The following is a 25356-nucleotide window of genomic DNA, read 5'->3' on the forward strand; positions in this document are numbered from 1 at the left end:
AATCATGGTCACTTTCACAACCTTGGCACAATCCCACCTTCACCCCAATAATATTGATAATTATCTTTTTGAGCTATTTCCCATTTACAATACTTTGCTTTGATGTTTGTTCCTACAAGGCAAGGAATCCCCATTAAAATCTAGGGTTCAATGAAAAATAAGACTGATTTAATGTTCTAGAATACAATTGTAAATCCACTTGATAAATTCAGATAAAAATAAAACTATTTATAAATTCATGCATTTATTGCTCATTGTAGCATATTGCTATCAAGCATACAACAATATGGCTGATTGACAAAGGCAAACATATTTTTTTATAAAAACACAAGTACTGGACTACAGCCATATGCAGCATATTTAACAATTGTTTCAACAAAATTGGACAGTACAAGTTATGCTGTAAAAAACATGAAAAGCTTATTTCTGGCAACATCATTCTGGATTATAAAACACTACAACTTATTCCTTATAACTATTGTCTGTACATGTAAATTTTCCACATAATACATTTGATACCACCATTTTAAATATCAAATGCAAAATGTAAAATGGCTTGGGTGTGTCGGTTTATTTATATTTATGTGCATTACTAGTTAGAATATACCAAGTGATGAATAAAAAATTATAAATTCAGTCTGCATCAAGTTTCCTTATAACTTCATTCATATGACAGACTGAATATAATCATCTTTCATAAACCTAGAAAGACATGTCCTTTCTTTAAAAAGACAAGATTTCCTAGAGTTCATACAGAAGTTCAGAATTTGTTTCTTCTTGGAGCTGTACAGGTCTAAATGATGATGAAAATACATTTTTAGGAATAGCTACAGTTGCACTTGGCATTCCACAGTACTAGCTGATGTCCTACATTAAGAGAGGTTTCTCAACCTTTTATGAATAGGGTTGAATGAGTTAACTTAAAAAGAGTGACCTGAAAGAATATACATACGAAACCAGGGATACAGAAAGTAGAGCTTGGTCTAGGTGTATGCATCAGCTGAGTGTTCACTAGAATAATGTATAGATTTCAGTAAATGGCAATGTGCAGATGTATCAAAAAATACATTTTACAATATTTACCCACCATACTTAAACTATTTGAGTGTGAGACACCAGTGGGACGACACGCACTGGAATACAAGCAGTTCATAAACATTCAACTTACAATTTTTTTGTAAGCACAGTATAAACCTTTCAAAAGCTAGTGATGCTTAGCGTGTAGAATGAGGTGGCATGGGGCTCTGGACTGTTAATTTCTTAGGAGCTTCGAATTTTACCCAATATGAAGTAAAAACCTTCCTGGCCCTAGTATTTTTGAATCAAAGTTACAGGCTTGTGATTGGCTTACTTCTGGAGGCACTTAACTATGGCTGTAGCCAACATCTCTGCCCTATATCATATGACAACCAGGACAAGTGGCAATCACTGGGAACCATTGGAGATGGAAGCCAAACTTCCAGTGTTATGAGATTAGACTGCACCACAACAGCATAAGGTAGAAAAGGGCAATTTACTGATTTAAGCTACATGCCAAATACTACTGCAGTAGCCTCCTAACAAGTAATATCTGCATTCCCTCTACCATTACTCTTTTCTTTAATTGGAATAATATTTCAGATATATTTCTCCATTATGCTGAATCACTAGCCCATAATTTATAAGGAACTTGAAGAAACTGACTGTAATGAGGGTGGTAGAAAAAAAAAGTAGAAATAGAAATTGAAGGGGAAGTATATGAGCAAATAGAGTAAAAAAGTAAAGTTGCATATGTGATTGGTTGAGGTCACTGAAGTGCAGTAATAATTCTAATGAGTAAAAGGCAAATTTGAGTTATGTTCAATGTTTACGAAGTTGGATTTTTGAACATACTCAATTTATGAACAACCATCAGCCAATTACATTTGTAGGTAGTGAACTACTTGCACTGCATGAGTGAACAAGATGATGACAGATCCTAAAAAATAATTTCAGCCATCTCCCAATGATATTTTGATTATGAGTCTCAACTAGTTAATGAACTACTAATCTCTTTACATATTAAAAAAATGGAAATACTCTGATTATTTGTGTAGTGGGACCTTGCAGAAGAAAATCATAATTTTGAGGAATGAGATGCATGAATTATACATACAAGTTGATGGTGCAGAAAAAGCAAAGTAGTAAATCTATAATTTGAAAGTCAGTGCCTATTGTAACATCAATAATGGTAATGTATGATATGTATGATAATTTATATCTGGTCTTTTTTATGGAATGTTTCATATTGCATAACCTATTCATAAAACTTGAAAGTTGGATAATCTAACACCTTTTTAATAATGCATTAAATGCTGTCAATCACATAGGATAACTTTTACTTTAACAGTAATAATAAAACAAATCAAGTACCATCCATTTAAATTTTGTGAAAAACTTTTGAGTTATATCTAATTACAACTTGACTTGCAATTTGTACAGTAGTGCAGTACAGTTAATAATTCAATTTCCTGGAAATAGACATGTTTTTTAAAGACATTATCTGTGAAACAGAAACCCTATTAAGGTTGGGCAAGTAAACAATACCCAGACAGAAAAAAATAAACTGCAGGCAAAATATAAGTTGACCTTCAATACAGTGACATGCATTATTGATTTAGTTCTCGTGGGTGACAATTTACTCAGACAAGGGGCTGACATGAACTGCAGAGGGGCCACTTAACATCATCATCACCTGTCTGGCATTCACAACAAAAACTACACTGCATGTCTACATGTTGCAATAATCAGAAATATAATCTGTCAGATCTTTTAAAATATGACTAAACACTGATACTGCTACCTTTAACATCATATTGTAACAATTATTTTACTTGGAAAAAAAATAAATAAATAAATAAAACAATAATAATAATTCCTCTCAGACTAAGCCAGTGTTATAGAAATTGGTTTAAATGATTGAATTTGTAAAAGAAATATTATGTTCATAATATAAGTCAAGTAATTGAGGATAAAATCTATTTGTCACATCTTTTAATAAATGTGACAGGGCACTAAGCTATTATCTATCTATACAGCAAGGGTTTTTTTCTCCCTTACTAGGGAGGTAGAGAAATCAATAGGTAAGTACCCACTACCATCTACCACCTTTTCCTACCTCTCATTTTACCTCCTCATGGATCACTGCTGTGTGTCAGAAGCAATGCAACAAGACAAAAACACATCCACAGCAAGGTTGCTTCATTTAATTGCTGATCCCCCCCCCCTCTCCGTTCCCTCATGTAGAAAAAAAGAGAAGACAGGGAGAAATCCCTTTGGGCTGTGTCAAAATATCATTTGTACATAGCCCCTTCCTAGCACCCCAACCCCCATCCCCTCCCTTCCATGCTCAACAGACACTCCCCTCTTGCTCAAAGCCCCTTCACCCCATTCATACATTTCATACTTGGTTGTCCCCTCAAGTTCACTCCATACACACCTCTTTTACTAATCTTTCTTCATTCATTCTTTCCTTGTGTCCAAACCATCCCAATACTCTTTCATCTGGCATCTCCTTTTCCACCCCAACCCTCTGCCTCACCTCCTGCTTTCTCATTCTATCCAAGCTTGTAACCCCTACCATACTTCTTAGACATTTCAACTAATACACATTTTAAAATTTCCTATCTGCCTTACTTAAATTCCAGGTCTCTACCATATACAGTGCTGTCAGCATAATCACCCTTTCATACAGTCTCCTATTTGCATCCATTCCCAGCTGCTTATTTCTCATGACACTTTTTAATCCACCAAGGCATTTATTTGCTTCTCTCAGTCTACAATTCACTTCCACCTCCACTCCTCCCTTTCCTGCCACATGCAACCCCAAATATCTAAAACTATCCGCTTCCTCCAGCCTCTCTCCTTTAAGACTTACAACTCGCTGCCATCCTCTCCCCTTGTACGTCTCATCACCTAACTTTTACCCACATTTATCTTTAACTTTCTCCTATTGCATACCCTCCCAAATTCTGTCATTCCCATAATCCCTCCTCTGACCCTGCTAAAAACTCATGGTCATCAGCAAACAACAACTGGTTCACCTCCCACTTCTCCATTTTCTTTAACCATCTCCAGTCCCCTACCCATTACCCTCAGCTTTATCTCCCACACCATCTCATCCACATACATATTGAAAAGCCATGGCAACATGATACATCCCTGTTGCAGTCCCACCTTTACCTCAAACCACTCACTCTTCCCGTTTCCAATTTTAACACAGGCTCTACTACTCTAATAAAATCTCTTGAGGGCTTTTAACAAGTTTCCTCCAATCCCATATATCTGCAAAACTTCCCCCATAGTACCTGTCATAAGTCTTTCAAATCCATGAAGGCCCAAAACACATCCTTACTTTTTGCTATAGCTTTCTCACATGTCTTACCACAAAAATCTGATCCATGCAACCTCTACCTTTCCTAAACCCACACTACTCTTCAATTATTTCCTCTGTTCTTTTCCTAATCCTCTCAATTAAAACCCTTCTATATGCCTTCCCAACTACACTTAAACTGATCCCTCTGAAATTATCACACTCACATTTGTCCCATTTCCCTTGTATAGTGGAACTACATGGGTACTCCTCTAGTTCTCCAGCACTCTACCCTCCCTCAGACACACATTAAGCAACCTCACTAGCCACTACACTATCACTATACCTCTTTTTCAGATACTCTGCATGACACCCATCTAACCCAGGTGCTTTACCTGCTCTCATCAATTTCAAAACTACTTGCACCTCATCTTTTATTTCTCCTCCGTTTTCCTCTCCCATCATCATCATCATCTTAGCACCTCCTACTACTACTACCAATCCCTCCCTATCTTCCTCCACATTCAACAGCTAAAATACTCTGGTCAATTTCTCCTTAATGCTTCCTCTTCAATTAACATCTGTCCATCTGCCCCTTTTATCTTTTCTTCTTTACCTCCCCTTCCTCTCTCAACTTCCTTCTAAAACATTTATTATTTCTCAATTTTTCAGTCGTACTCCTCCTCCATTTCATATATGCTCTCTTTTATCTTTTTTTTTCTCTTCTTTTTTCTTTGTACCTTTCATACATTTCTCTTGTCCTACCTTGCAACCAGTCCCTGAATGCTTGCTATTTCTCTTCTACTACCTTCATCATGACATCACTCGCTACCCTTTCTTGTATTCCCTCACATCATCCTTTTCCCACATACCATCTTTGCACACCTTGTCACTCGCTCTTTGAAACACCCATTTTTCCTCCACTCCTACCTCTACTTTATCTTTCACCACCTCCCACACATCTCTCAGCTTCTTGTACTTCTCTAAGCATCTATCTTCTGCCCTAGGCTATTAGAGAAAAAAAAAAAAAAATGCCAACAGAGAACTTCTTAGACCACACTCAGTATCCACATATTGCTGGCTTTCCTTTCTTCAGTAAACTCAAATAATGCTGATATTACATGTACAGTTTTTTAGTACTGCAGTACATACCCTAATAGGTGATATTCAATGATATCTAATTATTGAAGAAGTAAACAATTTACTAAGATCAATGAAAGTGGCCTTTGACTACTTGGATGAGGAAATGGTAAATATTAATCACACTGATAAGTCCAAGATTGGAGTATGCTGTGACACTATGGACATCCAGTACTAAAAAGAATATAAAGAAAGAATTCAAAGAGCAATGACAAAGGTGGCACCAACACTCTCTAAATTGACATACAAAAATTGTCCAAAATGGAACTACCAACCCTAGAACAAAGAAGAAAAGAGGAGATTTACTGACCATTTACAGAATTATTAAAGGGATGGAAGTCCTAGATAGAGATGATTTATCAAAGTGGGTTAAGAGAAAAACAAGACATGAAAAGAAACTAAAAAAAGATAATTATGGAAGAGATCTGAAAAAGAATAGTTTCCCACAAAGAATGGTAGACATCTGGAATAAATTGGATGAGGCAAAAGTGTGTGCAAAAACTATAAAAGATTTAAGAACAAACTTGATGCGGAAAGATACAAAGATGGATCACTACGAGCATAGCTCTCTTTCCATATAATACAACTAGATAAATAAATACAGAGAGAATACAAAAAAAATCTTGTTTGAAGTATGTATACCACTTTAACTAAGCTGGAATCTTAGCTTCCACTGTAGCAGACATGCAAACCATGGGACTTTGAATTTCTGGCAAACCTAGTAAAAATAATGTCACTATATAACATGTGTGGATGTACAATTCATCTAAAGCAATTTTTTTCTAAGATTTCAGTTAACATGTGTATTTCCTTTTACAAAAAACTAAGTACTATTCATATGACCACATAGATATGTGCACGTGCATCTACTCAAGTATGCAATGATTATAATTTTTGCCTTAAGTTTAGCTCTCCTCATGTGAAAAGTAGAGAAAATACAATTGAAGTTGACACAGAGATCATGAGCCTGGTTTGGGGACCAAGTATCAGCCCCTTAGATCTGTACCTCAAGATAAGGATGTAGATGGACTCTGAAGACAAGTAGCAGGTAGATGATTCTCTCTGATGCCCATCTTGTAGGACCACCACTTAACATCACAGGTCTTTCAAATATATGCACATGCACACATGATAAAATTGGAGAGTAAGAGATGGAACCCAATGACCATTGTTCTTTTCCTGTATACTACAATTAGGTAATATACATTTGTTTACCCAGTTGTAGTGTACATGTGTGATTCACCAGTCTTGGATCACCTGTTGAATTTGTGATTAACAGCTATTACTGTATGTTTATCCAATAATGTATATCATACATATGTAATACAGTACATTCATGGTCAGCTCAAACCATATTAAACAATAAAGTATACCTACACTAAATCTAAACAAGTTAAGAATTGAAACCTGGTTAAGATGCCTCTCATGGATATATCAAATGATAGAAAGATTTCTGGGGAGTGCGTATATTGGTTTAATCATAATAACATATTATGTGAACAATGGAAAAATCTAGATCATGTACACAATTTTAAACTATACAGAAATCTTTATTCATGCCTCAAAATGAAAATATATCTTGTACAAAGTAAATGATGATTGAGGAAGGAAAAGAAAGCTTGGCACCATGGACAGCTTGGAAAGGCATATAACTCCCCTATCCTTTTAATACCTACAGAATGGACAACAGCAAAACAACTCACTATAAACATGGCAGACATTATGTCTATCAACCCAAGCACTTACACCTGTGGTCACAAAAAATAATAGGAAAACAACAAAAAAGAAACCATAAAATGTTTATTATCAATGCAAACTTAATACTTGGAAAGTATCATCCAGAATAATAACAGTACAATAAAGTCCCAGGTTACATCAGTTCTATTCCTAAGATATTATGCAATTTGATTTTGTATACAACTTGAATTTCTGACTGTACATCACATTTATACCTTACATCAATGCACAGGTTATGTCAACATATGTGGATTTTTCAACCATGAACTGCATGTTGTATATACTCTAATGACTACAATCACTAGTATGTGTATGAAACAAATTTATAAGCTTATGGCTTTTATTGAATAAAACACATACAGTCCTAAGGATTTCCAATAGTTTTCTGTCAAGAAACTTTGGACTGTCATCTGTATTGTATTAGTTTGGAAATGTTTCTGTTATCAGCTTATAATGGTAGGCAGGGAGCAGTCACTGTTTTTTCAGCTCTACTTATGTGAAAAGGTAGAGGAAATAATGTAAGCCCGTCATCTCCAATATGACAGGTTTTGAAAGTGAGTAGCAAGGAGGTACTGTAATTCTCTCTGATGGTGATATGGCAGGACTACTTTTAGCACCTGTCATTAATATCTCACAGTAGTGGTTGTAACTTCAATGGTGCCCATTAGGCTGGTGCTTCTTCATGTGATGATTTTCCTTCTCTTGGGATATTCATTGTCCCTATGAAATTTTCTCTGGTATCATTGAACTTGGACTATGAAAAACATATACAATAATCATGATAACAGTTTATTAGTGGGATCAAATAGACTAAGAGTGATGAGAGGTAGTCAAGGTTGAAGCAGAAAAATACCACACATCTCATGACAGCAATGCTTAAAATCCATGTTTTTCATTTACTTCTTCATTTCCAGGATCTAAAATTTCCTTGCAGTAGATTTCTGTAACCTCAAATTGATGTAAGTTAAGCATGATATAAGCCAGGTCTTTATTGTATTTGTTTACAATATAATATGGTTAGTATTAGAGTAAATGCACAAAAGTAAGTAGAATGGCTTACATTCAGTTGTATCACTAGGATTCAATTTCCTCTTTGGCAGAAACAATGATATGGTAATTATCACAGCTTCAAAAGTCAATGGAGATCAAATTAATCACCAATATTACATTTCTTCATAAACAATCTTAGGCTCATAGCTTCTGACATATTTTTCAAAGAATGAAAAATACTTAGGAATAAGTATCTAACTCATATGATTAATTTTTCCTTCCTCTATACTCTCTGGCACCTACACAATTCATATATCACAAAATGGAAATACTATTTTGCCGATAAAATTTTGTGCTTACGGTAAATTCACTTCTGTCAATGAAGTATGAAAAGCTCTAACCCATCAATAAGGAACAAAGTCAGTGGAGAAACATAAGGAACTGGGCAGAGGCTGAAGAAGGAAGAGATAAGCAGAAGGAAGAACATAAAAGGTCATTACTTAAATGAAGTGGCCTTGCTGTGGATGTGCTGTGTCTTGCTACAATGCCTCTGACCCAGGGCAGCAGGCGAGATGCAGGGATGACCCATCATTTGGGAGGATCCTAGAAAAGAGGGAGGGAGGGAGGGTGGGATGGTGAATGGGAGTGGAGTATGTGAGGATGAAATGGGTGGGAGTGGATTTATGCTTTTGACTTTGGCAACCACCCTTTAAAAGGGAAAAAGCTCAATATATGAATGTACATGATGATCCAAAAGTTCATGAAAAAGGGTTATTAAATGGTCTTGACAGGTTCAAATGGCTGCAATGCCCCATTCCATGTTAAATCAATAAACAATTATCAGACCAGTTACGGGCATATATGCTAGTTAAAAGGTCACGTGGATGAGAAACATTGAGGTTCAGGAAAAGTGTGAGTCATGTACAGGCACCTGTACCTCTTAATTTACATACATAAAATTAATATATCTTTTAAATAATGCAAGGTTTCAAGAGAGTTAGGTGGGGGTGTTAAAAATGAGCACCTTCCCTGTCCATTTTGCAGGACCATGCAGGTACCATCACTGGTCCTTCTTTCCTTGTGCAATCTGTAAACTAGGCTGGGAATCATTTAAGTTTCAAAACTTTGAATTATATATATATTAATTACCTATACAAAAGAGGTAGCCAGCCAATGAATGCACCAACCTCTACCTATTCCAGTACCATTTGTTTCCCTCTTGGCTCCTTGTGGACCCTTTATAGGTACGCGCGAAAAAACAAGCGTGACGTCACTATCGCGCTGTTATTGCTTACAACGCCATCTTTTGCGACCCATTTGATTTTGTATCGCTTAGTTTGAATGCTTTGAACGTTCATCGCATGCGCAGGGTATTCAAATTATCTTGTTATTACACAAGTGTATGCCCAAATCTTTCAAAGAAAACAAATATTCACCGATTCCAACGCAAATTTGGTTATCAATCTTGTCAAATTAGTTTTTCGAGTGAAAATATTAAGGTAAGACATCAATAACATACTATTGTAATGTAAGAATGTTGTTTTTTAACCTATTTTCTTCCATATATGAGCAGCTCAAGATCGTTGGGCAATATACACTTGGTGATTTTTTTACCCAAAAATCTTCACATGCCAAGTTGCATGTCAATTGGGCCAGTGGTTCGGATGTTATCATTATTTCCAATTTGACAACAGTTGCCATGGTAACATGATAGGTGTTAGTAAGAATGGTATAAGAAGGCCCTGCAATGTTAATGACATGCTCAGGAGAGTCTAAATTGACAACAGAATGGTATAAGAAGGCCCTGCAATGTTAATGACATGCTCAGGAGAGTCTAAATTGACAACAGTTGCCATGACAACGTGATAGGTGTTAGTAAGAATGGTATCAGAAGAAGGTCCTGCAATGTTATTGACATGCTCAGGTGTTTTATTGACCCATAAAACCTAGATATGCCAAGTTGCATGTGAGTTGGGCCAAGGGTTTGGTTTTTATTGATGATAATCTGAAAATTGACAACTTCATGGTTGCCATGAAAAGGCAAATATGGTATGATGGAGATGTCTTACATTGTTTTTGACATGCTCATGTGATTTGTTGATCCTTAAAACCCATTTATTCCGAATTTTAATAAAATTGGACCAGTGGTTTAGAGTTAATGTGTATTTCTTTACCGAAATCTTTACAAATGACCACCCTTAATTCTAACACTGCTATGGTGAAGTCCAGCCAAAAATGCAGGCTAAAAAATAACTAAAAAAAAATCGTATCTCCCTTATTTTTTGAGCTATTTAAAAAAAACTAAAAAGCATTTTGTTTCTAATAAAATTGCCTTTCATATGCAACAATAATTTAAGGGTTAAAAGAAAAATGAAAATTTTGTGCCCGTACCTAGAAAGGGTCATCCCTTTTCTACCCATTGCTGGGGTTAAAAGCAACACATCAAGATGCAACACATTTACAGCAGGAGAGCAGGGCCTACTGCTTCATTTACACAGCTAACCCCCTCCTTGTCCCCTCAGACAAAAAGTTGAGAAAACAAGAAGAAATCCCTTTGAGCTGCATCAAATTATCATCCATAAACAATCATTCCCCATTCACACCTACTGTATCTCCTACCTTGTCCCCTCACTGCTCAACATTCTCCTTTTACTCAAAGTGCCTTTCACCTATCCATCCATTTCATTTTAGGTCTTCTGAAGTTTACTCTATCCACTTCTGCTTTCTAAACTCGTTTTGCTAACGTGGAAAGCTGAGGTGGATGGAGTGAAGTCAAGGTGTATACATACATATACCAAGGGCTTTTTCACCCTTACATGGAAGGTAGCCAAAGCCAAAGGCACAAATCCACTCCCACCCACTTCACCACCATATACTCCACTCCCATTCATCATCCCTCTTTTCTTGGCTTCTCCTGGATAACAGGTTATCCCTGCATCTTGCTCACTGCCCTGGGTCAGAATCAATGCAGCAAGACACAGCACATCCACAGCAAGGCTGCTTCATTCAATCGGTGACCCCCTCTCTGTCCCCTCATGCAGAAAAAGAGATGGGGAGAAATCCCTTTGGACTATGTCAAAATATTGTTCACACATACTCCCTTACCCCCCATCCTACCCACTCCCTTCCATGCATCACAGCATCATCTATACACAACTGTTCTCCATTCACCCCTATCTTCTGTCTTCTCCCTTCCTTCCTCAACAGATACCTCCCTCTTTCCCAATGCCCCTTTTACCTTGGTTGCTCCCTCATGTTCATTCCCACCACCTCTGCCTTTCACACCTCTTTGCATATCTTTCTTCACTCATTCTTTCCATGTGTCCAAACTGTAGGAGGCTGGTAGATAAAGGTAGACAAGTAAGGTAGGTGTGTAGTGCAGTGAAAGGAGGTTTCTTCAAGGATGAAGGTGAAGTTGGGAAGGGAGATGTGGTTTTTTGTAAGTGCATATGAGCCTGGTAGTGAGAAGAGTGTAGAGGAAAGGGAGACTTTTTGGATGGATTTAAACAAGTGCATAGAGGGATTAGGAAGAAATGTCAATGTAGTGGTATTAGGAGACATTAATGCTTGGGTAGGAAATGAACCAATAGATGGAGTGGTTGGGAAGTGTGAAATTCCAGGAAAAATTATAGTGGAAAGTTGATGGTGGACATGTGTCTGGAGAGTTGATCATAGCAAATACAGTGTTTAGGAGGAAAGTCAAGCTTAAATACACATGGGAGAGGGTGGTGGATGGAAGGGTGGAAGATAGAGCATTAATGGACTATATAGTGGTAACTGTGAGTATAGTAGGATTAGTTAAGGATGTACATGTTCTAAGGGAAGAGAGTGGGGGAATGTCAGATCATTTTTTGGTGGAAGTGGAGGACAGATGGAGAATGAAGAAAAGGACATTCCCCATTCCTCCTTCACTCCTAGTTCCTCTATCCTTCACTCCCTCCCACTCCTCTCTCTGCCTCTTCTTGTACTCCTCCTATTCTTTCTTATTTAAGCAGTTCACTTGAAGCACCTCCCTGTCCTTTTACAACTGCATCCAACCCCAATATGTTTATGTGATGGTAGTCACCCTTTTTTAATGCCACTCCCCATCTTCAACTACTGCACCTCCTATCTACAAGACTATACCAGTTACTATGCTGCTAGCATCACACCATATAACACTATTGCTCTGTTGTGGTGCACCCCACTGTCCTCTCACTGGATCCTCGCATCTCACCCGCCGTATGTCATGTATCATTGTGAGTGTGCCCTCATTAACCTTGTCTCACCAATCTCTACCCAAACTGCCTCTAAATATAACTGCATGCTACACGGAGCCTACCTGTGATCAGGTAGTGACCAACCAATTTACCACACAGCAAGAAGAACTCTCGTCTGCTCGTTTCGTCCATTACCATTCAGGATCTCGCTGCCTCTCCTGAACATCAGGTTTCCACTCCCGTCTCTCTCTTGTCACAGTCCCAACACTGTTCCTCCTTCCATCAGTTCTGGCTCCAAACCAAACTAAGTGTTCCACTACATCCAACGCTGGTACAATCGTATCATCCACCAATCACTTCAGTCTTCTCCAGTACTGTCTTCATGATCCTTGTCATTATCCTCAGAGCTGAACACAACCTGAATCCTAGTCTGGTCAAGCAATAGGTTTTACCTTTATAATTTATCAGTTAATATTTCCATAACTTCTTCACCATGTGAATTTGCAAGTAAGCTGCCCACAGATCTACAATCATGGACGCCCCCTCATTTGGCACAATATGAGTAGTGTCTCATTACATATGTCTACAAAATCATCACCACTATGACACCTTACTAACTGATTCAGCTCTTGATTCAGCTCTTTGTTCTTGGTTGGCTACACCACTGCCATCAGAGGCAAGATTCCATCCTCCACTGGCTCCTCCCAAGGACTCAGAATTCCCTCATCAATCCACCGCTCTACTTCAACATTAAAGTCATCCCTCATCCCCTCTCAGAGTCTGTTCATAGCAGCCCACTTTGTTCTTCAATATAGGTGAGGCTCCTTTAAAGTACTACTCCACCCACTTCTGGCTGTCAAATTTCACCAAGAAGTCCTCGTCCTTAACTGTACAAGGTGCTGCCTTCTTATTACGGTTGAGCTTTGTGGTGACACTGCCCTTCATGACCCTCATTGTCATTCCTACATCTACTTCTGTCCTCTGACAGTTCCTCCCTCTCCATTCCATCTTCAAGTCACTTGTTGCTCCAATCCTCACTTGTTCCGGTGATAAACGCGACTTCTCCAAGCTGTATAATTGCATCCTTTTCCAGCACCACTTCAATTCCCTCTATGACCCTTCTAATAACAAGCACACCTAGTCATTTTGGAATGTCCTCCACCACCATTTCAACTTCTTGGTTGCCCTCACACTTTGTTTCCCTTCTGTCAACTGTAATCAGGGCCATATCTTCCTGTCTGAATACTTTAATCAGGTCTGTCATTACAATCATGGTTAAACTGCCAGAATTTACAAGTGTTCTTGCATGTCTTCCTCTCACCAGACATCTATGATCAGCATGCAGTTGAACAGCACCATTATATTGAGTGGGTGGCAGCTTGCACAGCAGCCACCCCTTGTCTGTTTCCCTGCTTGCAATGTTGAGCAATATGTCCAGGGTCTTTTTTACATTCATAACAGATAATCTCCATTTCTCTACAATCCCTCGTGAGGTGCCCTAAGCGATTACGCGTCTAACAGCATATTCTAGATGGTCCCCTTCATCTGCTGTGGTCACCCCTGGACTCCCATGTTTTCCCTTTTCTCTTGGCTGGTGGAGTCTGGTCTGACAGCATGTCCCCTGTTCCCATAGGAGTCATATGGCTGGCACCTCGATCCTTGGTCTCGTACAGGACCTTACGGTTTCTTGGTTACCATGGCAAATAAAGGCTTACACTTCTGTGTCCTTGTGAGAAGTCTAGCACGGACCATCAACACATCCATGCTTGTGGACACGGCCTTATCTACTTCTTGTAGCCCAGCTGATATGTGGTTTAGGAAGCCATTCACAAATATCATTCTGACTAATTTGCATTTTGATTTTTTTTTTTTTAATTCCGTTTTGTTGTACATTAGACTTCCTTTTCTATGCTTATCTCTTTTCACATCATTTTATCTTTTTAGTTCCAACTCTATTAGTATGTGGTCACTTTTCCCAACTGGTGTCTTGTATTCCATTCTGTCCACTATTTCAGGCTCAGATGTGAATATTAAGTCTAGACTTGACAGTTCTTCATTGTTTCTATATCTGGTGTTTTTCTTCACCCATGAGTCAATGTGTATTCAATGGTCATATCCAGTAGAATATTTCCCTAAAGTTCCTCTCCATCTTTTACTGTCATTTCTTCCCAACATATTTCCTTTGAGTTAAAGTCGCCCATAATTACTATGTTTCCTCCTTTCATTAATTCAATTAATGTATTCATTGTGTCTTCCATTAGTTTGGAATGATCACTATTAGTCCAAGGCAGTGTTTTTGGGGGCATATATACTTCTGTAAATTTTCTACTTTTCATATTTCCATTTTCAACTTTAATCATAATTAATTCTACATTATCTTTTCCTTCTGTTATCTTTGTCACATTTAAGCTTTTTTTAGTCAAAAATATGATTCCTCCACCCTGTTTTTCCATTCTATTTTTTGTCCATTATGTCAGGTTTCTCTGTTAACAGATAGTTGTTTAATTAATTTAGTCCAGATATCATTTCGTCTATGTTTGTACATGTTATTTTTAATTTCTCACTTTCTTCTTTTTGTTGGTTTGTTTCCTTTTTTTTATGTACCATTTTTTTTTTTTTTATGTACCATTTTCTCAGCCTCAAAAAAAAAAAAAAAAAACTCATTCTTTTCCGTCTCTGTTCTTTTCTGTTTTTTTTTTTTCATTTGCTTCATTTCTATTTTCTCATCACTCATTTCCTTTTTTATCCATATGTTTTTATATTTTTCACTATTTGCTAGCTTTGCTGCTTTTGATAATACTTCTTCAGCTATCATTTCAGTCCTTAGTTTGAATTTCAGTAGCCTATAGTGTTTCTCTAGAGTATTGCCCCATTCTATGCACCTTGTTGATGTCTTTGTCAAACTCTTGACCTTAAACCATTTTCAGAATTTCCTTTGCAATTACTTTCTCCTCTTTTTCTCTTTGATATTTGTAAACATTATATTTTTCTTTAATACCATAAACTACAATGCACTTTTTTTTATCTACTGTGTCTCTTACCAAATTTTCCTTTTCTTTAATTTCTTTAGCATTTTTCTCTCTCTGCTGTTGTACTATTTCTTTAAATATTATTTTCTGATTTTTTTTGTTCTTGTTTCCACTGACCTTTTATTTCTAGATCAGTCTCCTTAATTGATTCTCCCACTTTTTCGGTCACTGCTTTGTTTTTTTACCTCTTTTTTCAGTTCCTTATTTTTGTTTCTGTCTTCATTTTTCTTTCTTTCATCACTTCTGATCATGCTTAGTTTAGTTTTTAGTTCATTAAGCTCTCTGTTAATTTCTTTCTTAGCTTTTCATAGATTAGTCATTTCTTTGTGCAATGCTCTATAATCTATTCTTAAATCTATTAATTCCTCCATCATGTTGTTAATGTCTCGATTTCTTAGCATACTATACCTAGATTCCCTCTCTGCATCTAACCCTTTACCTAATATTGTTCTATCTCTTTGGGATCCAGAAAAAACATTATTTTCCCACCTTTGAGTTGATTTTGGTGTGCCGTTTAAACAAGTCCTCTTTGGTATCACTCCAAGTGGTGATTCTACTCTACTCATGTCTAGTCCTCTTTTTGTTGGTTCATTATTCTTTCTTTCTCCTCTTCCTTCCTCCATTCTATACATTAATACACTTTATCAACCTGGATACTTTAACACCATAGTGGTCATTCAAAAGCCATAACTTCTTCACAGGTGTGACTGTGCCTATGACAATGTATGGGGAAGAAACTTGGAATTCAAGGGAGGTAGAATGGAGGAATTGAAATTGAATGAGATGAAGTGTTTGAAAATTATGGTAGGGGTTATGAGGATGGATAAGATGAGAAATGAGTTGAAGAGGAGAGTGGGATTGAATGAGAGCTGGCAGATTGGGCTGATGAATATTAGGGCAGTTGAGTAAAAGGGAAATGTCTGTTGAACAGGTAAGGGAGAAGGCAAGAGATGGGTGTGAGTGGAGAATGGTTGTGCACACACTATAAATTGATGCATCCTGAAGGGATTTCTCCTTGTCTTCTTTATCTTTGCATGAGGAGACGAAAAGGGTCGGTAATTGAAATTATTAGCCCTGCTGTGGATGTGCTGACTTGCAGTATTGCTTATGAACCATGTGACAGGCAGGAGACAGGGATGACCCTTCATCCATGAGGAGCTATGATGAAAGGAAAATAAATGGGTGATGGCTGGGAGTGGGATGGGGGGGGGGGAGGTGCATACCTTGACTGGGTTCCTCCTTTATAAAAGGGAAGTAGCCTTTGGTATAGATAATCTATTTTATTTACTTATTTATTTATTTATTTTTCATTTTTTTTGTCTGATGAACAGTTCTATGGTTTGTTAAATAACTACATCAGTATTCATTTGCATTTCAGATCCTTTTAATGTCATACTATATCCCAGTCACATTTTGGAAATATCATTCTTTGCTATTTTATCAAGCAATTTTGAACTATAGTGATTTGAGGAGGCCTTTCTTTAAAAGGAATAATCTGGGAACAATTAAGCTTATTTCCTGCCATGGGGTAAAGTGTAATGTGGATGAAAGAATCTATTGGATTTTAGTTTCTGTCTTGCACAAACTGTAATCTCTTAGTCATAATTCCTTCAATATTTTCTAAAATGATGAAGCATTTGCTAAAGAACCTATTACACTGAGCATATTATGACTTGTGCACAAGTTCAAGCAGAATATCCATGTTTCTGGTGACCACTTACTAATGATACATGTACTTTTATATTCACACAAATATTCACATATGTATACAGATATATATATATATATATTCATATAACAACTATGGTGCAGTATGTAGGAAAAATAATGTGTGTAAAGCACATGGAGATATAAATGTATACATTTGGTGCCCCTGTAATTAAACTAGTAGTTCTACATACTTTCATGTCAAGCAACCATTATTGCTCCATACCAAGTAAATCAAATTTTTGTATTGGCAGTTCTACAAACATTATGTTACAAATAACTTTTCTGTTCTCTATTTTCATCCCCTTCAGTGCACTCTGATACTCAAATTTGTCTCAATATCAAATAATCTTGTTTTAGAAAGGCAGTCCTCAGACTGAGAGGCTTTCAATATATAGACCCCACTTTAATCTAGGGGTTTACCCCTAAATGAGCAAAAAGTGCCCAGCATTAGCCAGGCAAAATATAAGTACTGTGTACATTGAAGGGTTCAATATTTGTATATCCAGAGAGCACACACTTTATAAATCAAGCTACAATGAATGATTACTTAACAAGGAGGCAAGCTTCCAGCAGGTAATGGAGTGCTGGTCAGTGGCTAGTGGGTGGCAGTCAGCCCAGTCTTCATGATGTTTTGAGCAATCCATTTTCCTGCATCTCAATGTATCATAATTCTCAGGTATGTAAAAAGGTGCATTTGCATACATTTGTGCAATGTGATATGTGAAAAATCTATAAATCTAGGTAGGAATAAATATGTGGTTACCATATAACCAATATAGCATTAATCATGCATACTAAACTCCTTTAGTACAGTGCTTACTCTACAAGCTTTACTCTGAATAATGCCAGACAATTTCATTAACCTGAGAGTACTTAACTACACCAAAGGGGCTAAAGCTATAACAATTAGCCCTTTTAGTATGGTGATCTACTCTACAGATTTCATTCTGTCAAATGGCTGACAATTCAATTCAGCTGAGGGAGTATTACCACTGTAATGGATTAATATATATAATAATCACTTGAACAATTTCTCAGTGCCTTGTGTTGAATAAGCCTTACTAGGAAGATTTATATTTTACACCCTTTCTGGAGCTGATACAGAAAAAAAGCTCTGATATATGAAATAGAAAATAAGAACAGAATTCCTGGATGACCAAAGGTTTACTGATCTTTCAGTACCATGTGGTTCCATATGAAGATATGTAGGAGATATGACAGAAGGGCCCTGAGTATTCATATGATCTTGAGTATTAGCAATGAATACAAATAACTGGAATGTTCGTGGGTGCTTCCTGACCTTGCCCTTTAAACAAGGCTGTATACCTATTTAATTCAGCAGCCCACAAAAGAACATAAGAAGTCAATTCATTAATCTAATCTTTACTACCTGTAGCTTGGTTGTTCCATCAAATTGTCTTACAGTTACAATCTGTTGTGCATCACTTAGAAAATTTGGCAACTCATATATCACATGAATAAACATATGTTCACTTCATGATAATCTTTTAATTTCTATTCAACTACTTTTTAATTAACAGCTCAAATTAAACATGAGAATTTGATTAAACATTTTTGGGGCTTGTTTTGCAATTTCAAAGGGTTGGGTAAAAAGAGTGCCTCTCAGTTATATAATCTTGTCACTTTTTGTACTCAATATGTCCATCAACAAACTGTTCAAAGTTGATGGACAAAACCTACCACCTACAGCACGGTGATCTAACAAACGTCCCCTTCTATAAGCAAGGTTCCTATAGAAGGTTCACACATACCATCCTTCAACTGCCAAACAAGAATGGTGCCATTGATGAGCAACAAAATAAATTAGAACCTAATACTATTTCAAGCTGTAAAGAATACAAAAACAAGATAAAGAAACTTCAATATCTCATCACACCTTACATATTCAATAACCATTTGCAAAGATAGTTCCAAATTGAGGCATTGAAAATATGCCTATAAATTATTTCATATCAAATCAAGTGCCAAAATACAATCATTCTCAGTAATCACTAGTGTGTTATATAAAAAATAAATAAATAAATAAATAAATAAAAAAAAATTACACTTTGAGTTCGGGGTAACAGCATACCCCTTATCTTTACGAGGTATGATGAATGCAATCCCCAACACAAGAAAATGGGAGAAAGAGATAAAAAATCAAAGATGAACCTTCAGACAATCTTGAGAAAGCTCCTTGGGTCTGTTCGCATCCTCCTCCTTGGAAAGGGGAAGAGAAAGTGCAAGATCCAGTAGCGCCCAAAGATGTGCAGGAAATTGTGGGTGGCTGACCGATGAACCATCAACAGGCCCTGTACCAAAATGGGGAACCTAGCTTAGATAACAGCTATGTAATCAAATAAATCAAAGCACATAATTGGGTCACCCAAAAGCAAACAAAGTATTATGTAATGTAGAAACCACTGTTGGAGTAGAAAAGACTGGAAACGGGGAATCTATATATTTCGATTGCAAACTGCAATCCTCTTCAGTAGATACAAATAAGAGAGGGCGTGCTGTTTAAGTAGCACCCTTAACAAAAGAAAGGGGAACATGGGAAGATATCTCTACCCTCGGCTCACTCCGTATGTGAGGTCAGGAGGCAAATGAGCTTTCACTAGGTTGGAGATGAAGAGTCCGGACATTATGTCTGGGGACCATTGCCCCTTTGAAATATTCATGTTGGGCTGATATTCAATGATCGTAGATTCTACCATTTTTCTCCTGAACTCACATCTGGATTTATAAATAAGCTCAGCTCTGTCCCAATCTAAGCAATGTTTAAATTGCTTAAAAGTATTATGTACTTGTCAAAACCTGTAAAAAAAAAAATATTCCATAAGAACAAAAATACTAGTCATGGCAAGGCCCAATGAGAGAGGGGGGCAGAAGGGACAGTGTCCCAGGCCCTGGTTGTCTATGGGACCTGAGAAGAAAGTACACAACCAAGGTTTTATATAGCTAGAGCTGCTATCTTTTTTTCCATAAATATTTATAGGCTTTGGCTACCTTCCTTGTAGGGGGGAAAAAAGCACTTGGCATATGTATGTATGTATAAAGATTATAGTCATCACATCATATATGTCTTAGGTTCTTACAGTATATCATTAATGGTGTTATTTCTATTTAGTTCAGCTTTATGCAATGTCTTGCCACTTGAAGTGGGGATCCTGCTTGTTGCCCTAGGGCCCACAAGAACCCTGGTCATGGACACCTGGAGGAAGTGGCAAATGGGAGCAGTTGCTTTTACCACCACACCTCATCCAATCCCCCAACTCCAATGAAAGCAAGTGGGAGGTTTAAAAGTATAATAGTTGTTCATACATAACTGCATAACTCATGCTCTACAATGTCATATTTGTAAATGCATACAATGTATAAATGAATAATTAATAAATAGTATGTGACATTAAATTTTGCATAATAATAGGTGAATGGTGCACATTTACTCTTTTGCCTTCTTGCAAAAAATCCTGCAGACACCCATGACTACAATACAATTATATATAAAAAAAATTATCATGAATATTGACACATTATTATGTCAATGGTAAACCTATTCCTATTCAATGTCTCCCAATTATAATTTTCTACCCTATACAGGTTGCATTCAATGTATTTTCACACTCTTTAGTGACATCATATTTTATATATTTCATCTATTCACCAAAAGGTTTCTTTACCCTTATAAGGGAGGTAGCCAGACAAGGCATGCACCTACCCCAGACCCATCCCACTCCATCTATCACTTGTTTGTTTTCCTTTCATCTTAGTTTCTTGTGGATGAAGGGTTATCCCTATCTTCTGCCCAATGTTTGGGTTAGAAGCAATACAGTAAGACCAACCCATCCAAAGCAGGGCCAACTGCTTATTTTATACAGTAACCTTCCCTCTTTGATCTCTAATAATAAAACAGAGAAATTGTGGAGATCCTTTTACACTGCATAAATCTGTAGACCACTCACAACAACTCTTCACTCCAACCTATCTCTTGCCTTCTCCATTCCCTGCTCAACAGACATTCTCCTTTCACTCAAGGCCTCCTTTACCCCATCCATCCATCTCATTCTTGGTCTTCTCAAGTTCACTCCATTCACCTCTGCCTTTCATACTTTTTTTTTACTAGTCTTTCCTGGCTAATTCTTGCTATATCCCCATTATGCCTTTCCAACTATGCTCAACAAATTGATCCCTCTAAAACAACTACTTTCACTTGTCCCCTTTTCCTGTGTATAGTGGAATAATACAAGCACTACTCCCATCCTCAAGCACAGTCCCCTTCCTTATGCACAAATTAAATAACCTAACTAGCCAATCCACTCCAATAATTTCTGCCTTTGTCAGACACTCTACATGACACATATCCAACCCAGGTGCCATACTAGCTCTCATAATTTTCAATGCTCCTTGTACCTTGTATGGGAGAGGACAGATGATAGGGGTGAATGGAGAAGGGTTGTGTATAGATGAGGCTGTGATGCATGAGGGGGAGTGGGTGGGGGATGGGGAGTGAGGAAGTATGTATGAGAAAAAAATTGACGCAGCCCGAAGGGATTTCTCCCCGTCTTCTCCTTTCCTGCGTGAGGGGACGGAGAGGGTGGGTCGCTGAGTTTATGAAGCGGCCTTGCTTTGGATGTGCTGTGTCTTGTGACACTGCTTCTGACCCAGGGCAGTGGACAGGATGCAGGGATGACCTGTCATCCACAAGGTGCCAAGATAAGAGGGAGGGAGGAGGGTGGAGGGGAGTGGAATATGTAGGGAATGGAATGGGTGGGAGTGGTTTCTATGCCTTTTTCTTTTTAGCTACCCCTGTGTAAGGGGGAAAAAACCTTTGGTATATGTATGTATTTACCTTTCCATCTTCACTTCCATTAACGTCTATCCATCTACACCCTTTACCTTATTTCTCTACCTGACTCACCCCCCACTCTCTTCACTGCCTTCTAAACACCATTTTAAATAAAACTGTTGTCAAACTCCCACCCCATTTTACATCCGAATTCTTCTTTGCCTTCCTCACCATGTTTTGCTTCTTTCTTCTTGTATCTCTCATATGCTTCCATAGTTCTACCCTGTAGCCAATCCACATATGCTTGCTTCTTCTACCACTGCCTTAACCTCTTCATCCCACTATTCACTACCCTTCATTCTGTTCCCTTCCATCATCGTCCCACATACCATCTATGCATACTTATCATTTCCATCTTGAAAGACACACATTTTTCCGTTAATCCTACATCCCATCTCTCATCACCTCCCATGCTTCTCTCAGTTTCTGGTATTCTTTCTCCTTTTCCTTTCCATTCCACTTGTTAAACTCTCAGCTCCTCTCTACCTCTCACCCTTTCTCTTCTCTTCCGCCTTTTGTCTACTTTCAATTTCCTTTCCACCAATATATTATCTGACACTCCCCTACTCTCCCTTGAAAACATCCAGAACTCTTCCTATCCTTCCTCTGGATACAACTACACAGTTAATTAATACCCTATCAACCAGCCTTCCATCTATTGTTGAGCTTTGCTTCTGGGGTTGGGGGATCACTTATGAAGAGATATAATACCATAGGTAATTGGATGCACAAATTGCGGGACTTAAGAGTTCCAAATTTCACTATATAAGAAATCAATAATTTATGTACTTTGAACAACAATTACCCTCCAGGAAATCATAAAGCCCACTGGGAACCTATCTTCATACCAAAGGCTTCCCCCCTTACAAGGGATGTAGCCAAGTCAAAAGGCATGTACTTATTCCCCTCCCCTTCAAAACTCTTTCCTCCCTCTTATCTTAGTACTTTGTGGACAATCATACCTGTATCCCACTCACTGCCCTTTGTCAGAAGCAATGCAGTAAGACATAGTACATCCACAGCAAGGCTGCTTCACTTAATGCAAAAGAAGTGACAGGGAGAAACCCCTTTGTGCTGCGTCAAGATAGCATTCATACACAACCACTCCCTACTCCTCTATCCACTGCCCCCTCTCATCCTTGCATCAAAGTATCATCTATACACAGCCATTCTCCAATCACCCCTACTTCTTGTCTACTTTCCTTGCTCAATAGATGTTCCCCTCTTGCTCAAAGCCCTCTTCACCCCATCCATCCATCTCATCCTTGATAGTTCCCTCAATTTCACTCCATCCACTTCTGCCTTCCACACCTTTCACTAATCTTTCCATGTGTCCAAACCATCCCAAAATTCTTTCATCAACCCTATCTGCCCTCTCCTTTTCCACTCCTGCTCTCCTCACAACTTTGTTTCTCACCCTATCCAACCCTGTAAACCCTACCATACTTCTCATTTAATTTCAAATGCATTTTAACTTATCCTTTCTGCTTCTCTTAAATTCCAAGTCTCTGCTCCATACAGTGCTATCAGCACAATCACTCCTTCATATAAACTCCTCTTTGCATCCATTCCCAGATACCTATTTCTCATGACATTTTTTAACCCCCCCCCCCCAAGGTATTTACTTGTTTCTCTTAATCTACAATTTATCTCCACCTCCACCCCTCCCTTTCCTGTAACATGCGACCTCAAATACCTAAAACTATCCACTTCCTCCAGCCTCTCTCCTTTAACCTCTTCAATACAAGTCAAATATTTCCGTGCACATCAGGTTGCTGATATACAATATGCGCATTACAAAATATAAAGTTACAACTGTTATACTTATTTTCTTTCATTCTGAATAAATGTAATGTCACAGAAAACATGATCAAGCCTGTTCACAGAATACAGGAGTCACTCAGCTACAACTACAAAAATAAATATAATCAGGAAGCCAACACCGGCTTCCTCATATACCCCACTTGTGGCTCATGATGCATACATAGGTATCATCGTTTTCAAGAGATTTAGACTTACTTCCAACTCACTGCCATCCTCTCCCTTTCTACACCTCATCACCTTACTTTTACCCACATTTACCTTGATCTTTCTCCTTTTGCATACCTTCCCAAACTCCATCACTAACTGTATTAATCCCCTCTCTGACCTTGCCACAAGCAGTGTTGTCAGCAAACAACAACTGGCTCACCTCCCATTGTTTTTCTTTAACCATCTCCAATCCCTTGCCCATTACCCTCACATTTACCTTTTGCACCACCCAATTCATGTTCACATTGAACAGCCATGGTGACATGACACATCCCCATCTTTACCTCAAACCAGTGAGAAGCAATTAAGGAAAAGGCTGATATTATTCTAACATTCCCTTATATCTTTTCATCATACTTTTAGTTCTTGCCTGTCTAATATTTTCTGACACCAACTTTGCTTATTCTGGTCTTCCCACATACCTTATTGTACTCATACTGGGTTTGGCCACGCAGCACAAGGAAAAGCTGCTGTAGAACACAAAAGCCAGTGAAGGCGACGGTTGCCACAGCAACATAAAGCAATGTTACCCAACCAATTTCTTGTAATTCTGCCTTGCCAAGAAGCCACAGGATGATGGTAACAGGATAAAAGTAATAATGAAACTGGGATGACCAAAACTGCCGCAAATATGTCAAAGAGTAGTAACTATGCAGAATCCCAGCAGCATATATGCATCTGTAATATAAGAAACATAAAATCAATCACATCAATCATTACCCTGAATTTCATTAAATCGAAAACCTAAAGTCCCACAGTGGTTGGCAATGGTCCTTGAGATTTCCAAGGATTGATTGATTGATTGAAGGTTATCTGGTGTCGTAACTGCCAAGGTCATAGATGCCGAATTGTTAAATTCTTAGATTCATATAGTGAAAAGCCACTTTAATCTTCTAAAGTTCATATATCTCTCCTACAATCCTACTGGTATGTCTACCAGGTGATAGGTTGTCTTTTATTAACACACCTAAGTCTTTCACCTCTTTTGTGATTCATTCACAATGGTCTTGGATTATATGTTGGACTTGTGATTGTGTGTAAGTGTGGGTATTATATGTGTATTTACCTAGTTGTATTATACGGGAAGGTAGCTACGCTCGTGGTGACCCGCCTTTGTATCTTTCAGCATCAAGTTTTTTCTTAAAATCGTGAATAGTATTTGCACACATTGTTTTTTCATCTAAGTTATTCCATATATGTGGGAAGCTATTCTTTTTCCTAATATTTTTTTTTATCATTTCTTCATCCAAGTATTCAAATGCCACTTTTATTGACCTTAGTAGGTTGTATGTTTCACCTACTATTTTGTTTATATGTCTGTTCAGTGCCATGTCATTGCTG

General features: G+C 37.7%; 1 protein-coding gene across 8 annotated transcripts in view; it reads right to left on the bottom strand.

Moving 5' to 3' along the window:
• Positions 1–227: 227 nt before the first annotated feature.
• LOC143036387 (palmitoyltransferase ZDHHC22-like) overlaps positions 228–25356 on the bottom strand; it is an 85078-nt gene continuing 59949 nt past the window's right edge. For 7 of the 8 annotated variants that reach the window (XM_076203669.1, XM_076203672.1, XM_076203667.1 and 4 more), the window contains 2 exons: positions 24438–24693; positions 228–19447 (listed from right to left, as the gene is read on the bottom strand). In XM_076203669.1, coding sequence (XP_076059784.1) covers positions 19310–19447; positions 24438–24693 — 394 coding nt within the window. In that variant the 3' untranslated portion in view covers positions 228–19309. Of the gene's footprint in view, positions 19448–19539; positions 19953–24437; positions 24694–25356 lie in introns of those variants that run through there. The other variant, XM_076203673.1, reaches the window with a different exon arrangement.

The sequence above is a fragment of the Oratosquilla oratoria genome, chromosome 20 (assembly GCF_046742065.1).
Source record: "Oratosquilla oratoria isolate Oo_2021 chromosome 20, ASM4674206v1, whole genome shotgun sequence".
Taxonomy (NCBI): domain Eukaryota; kingdom Metazoa; phylum Arthropoda; class Malacostraca; order Stomatopoda; family Squillidae; genus Oratosquilla; species Oratosquilla oratoria.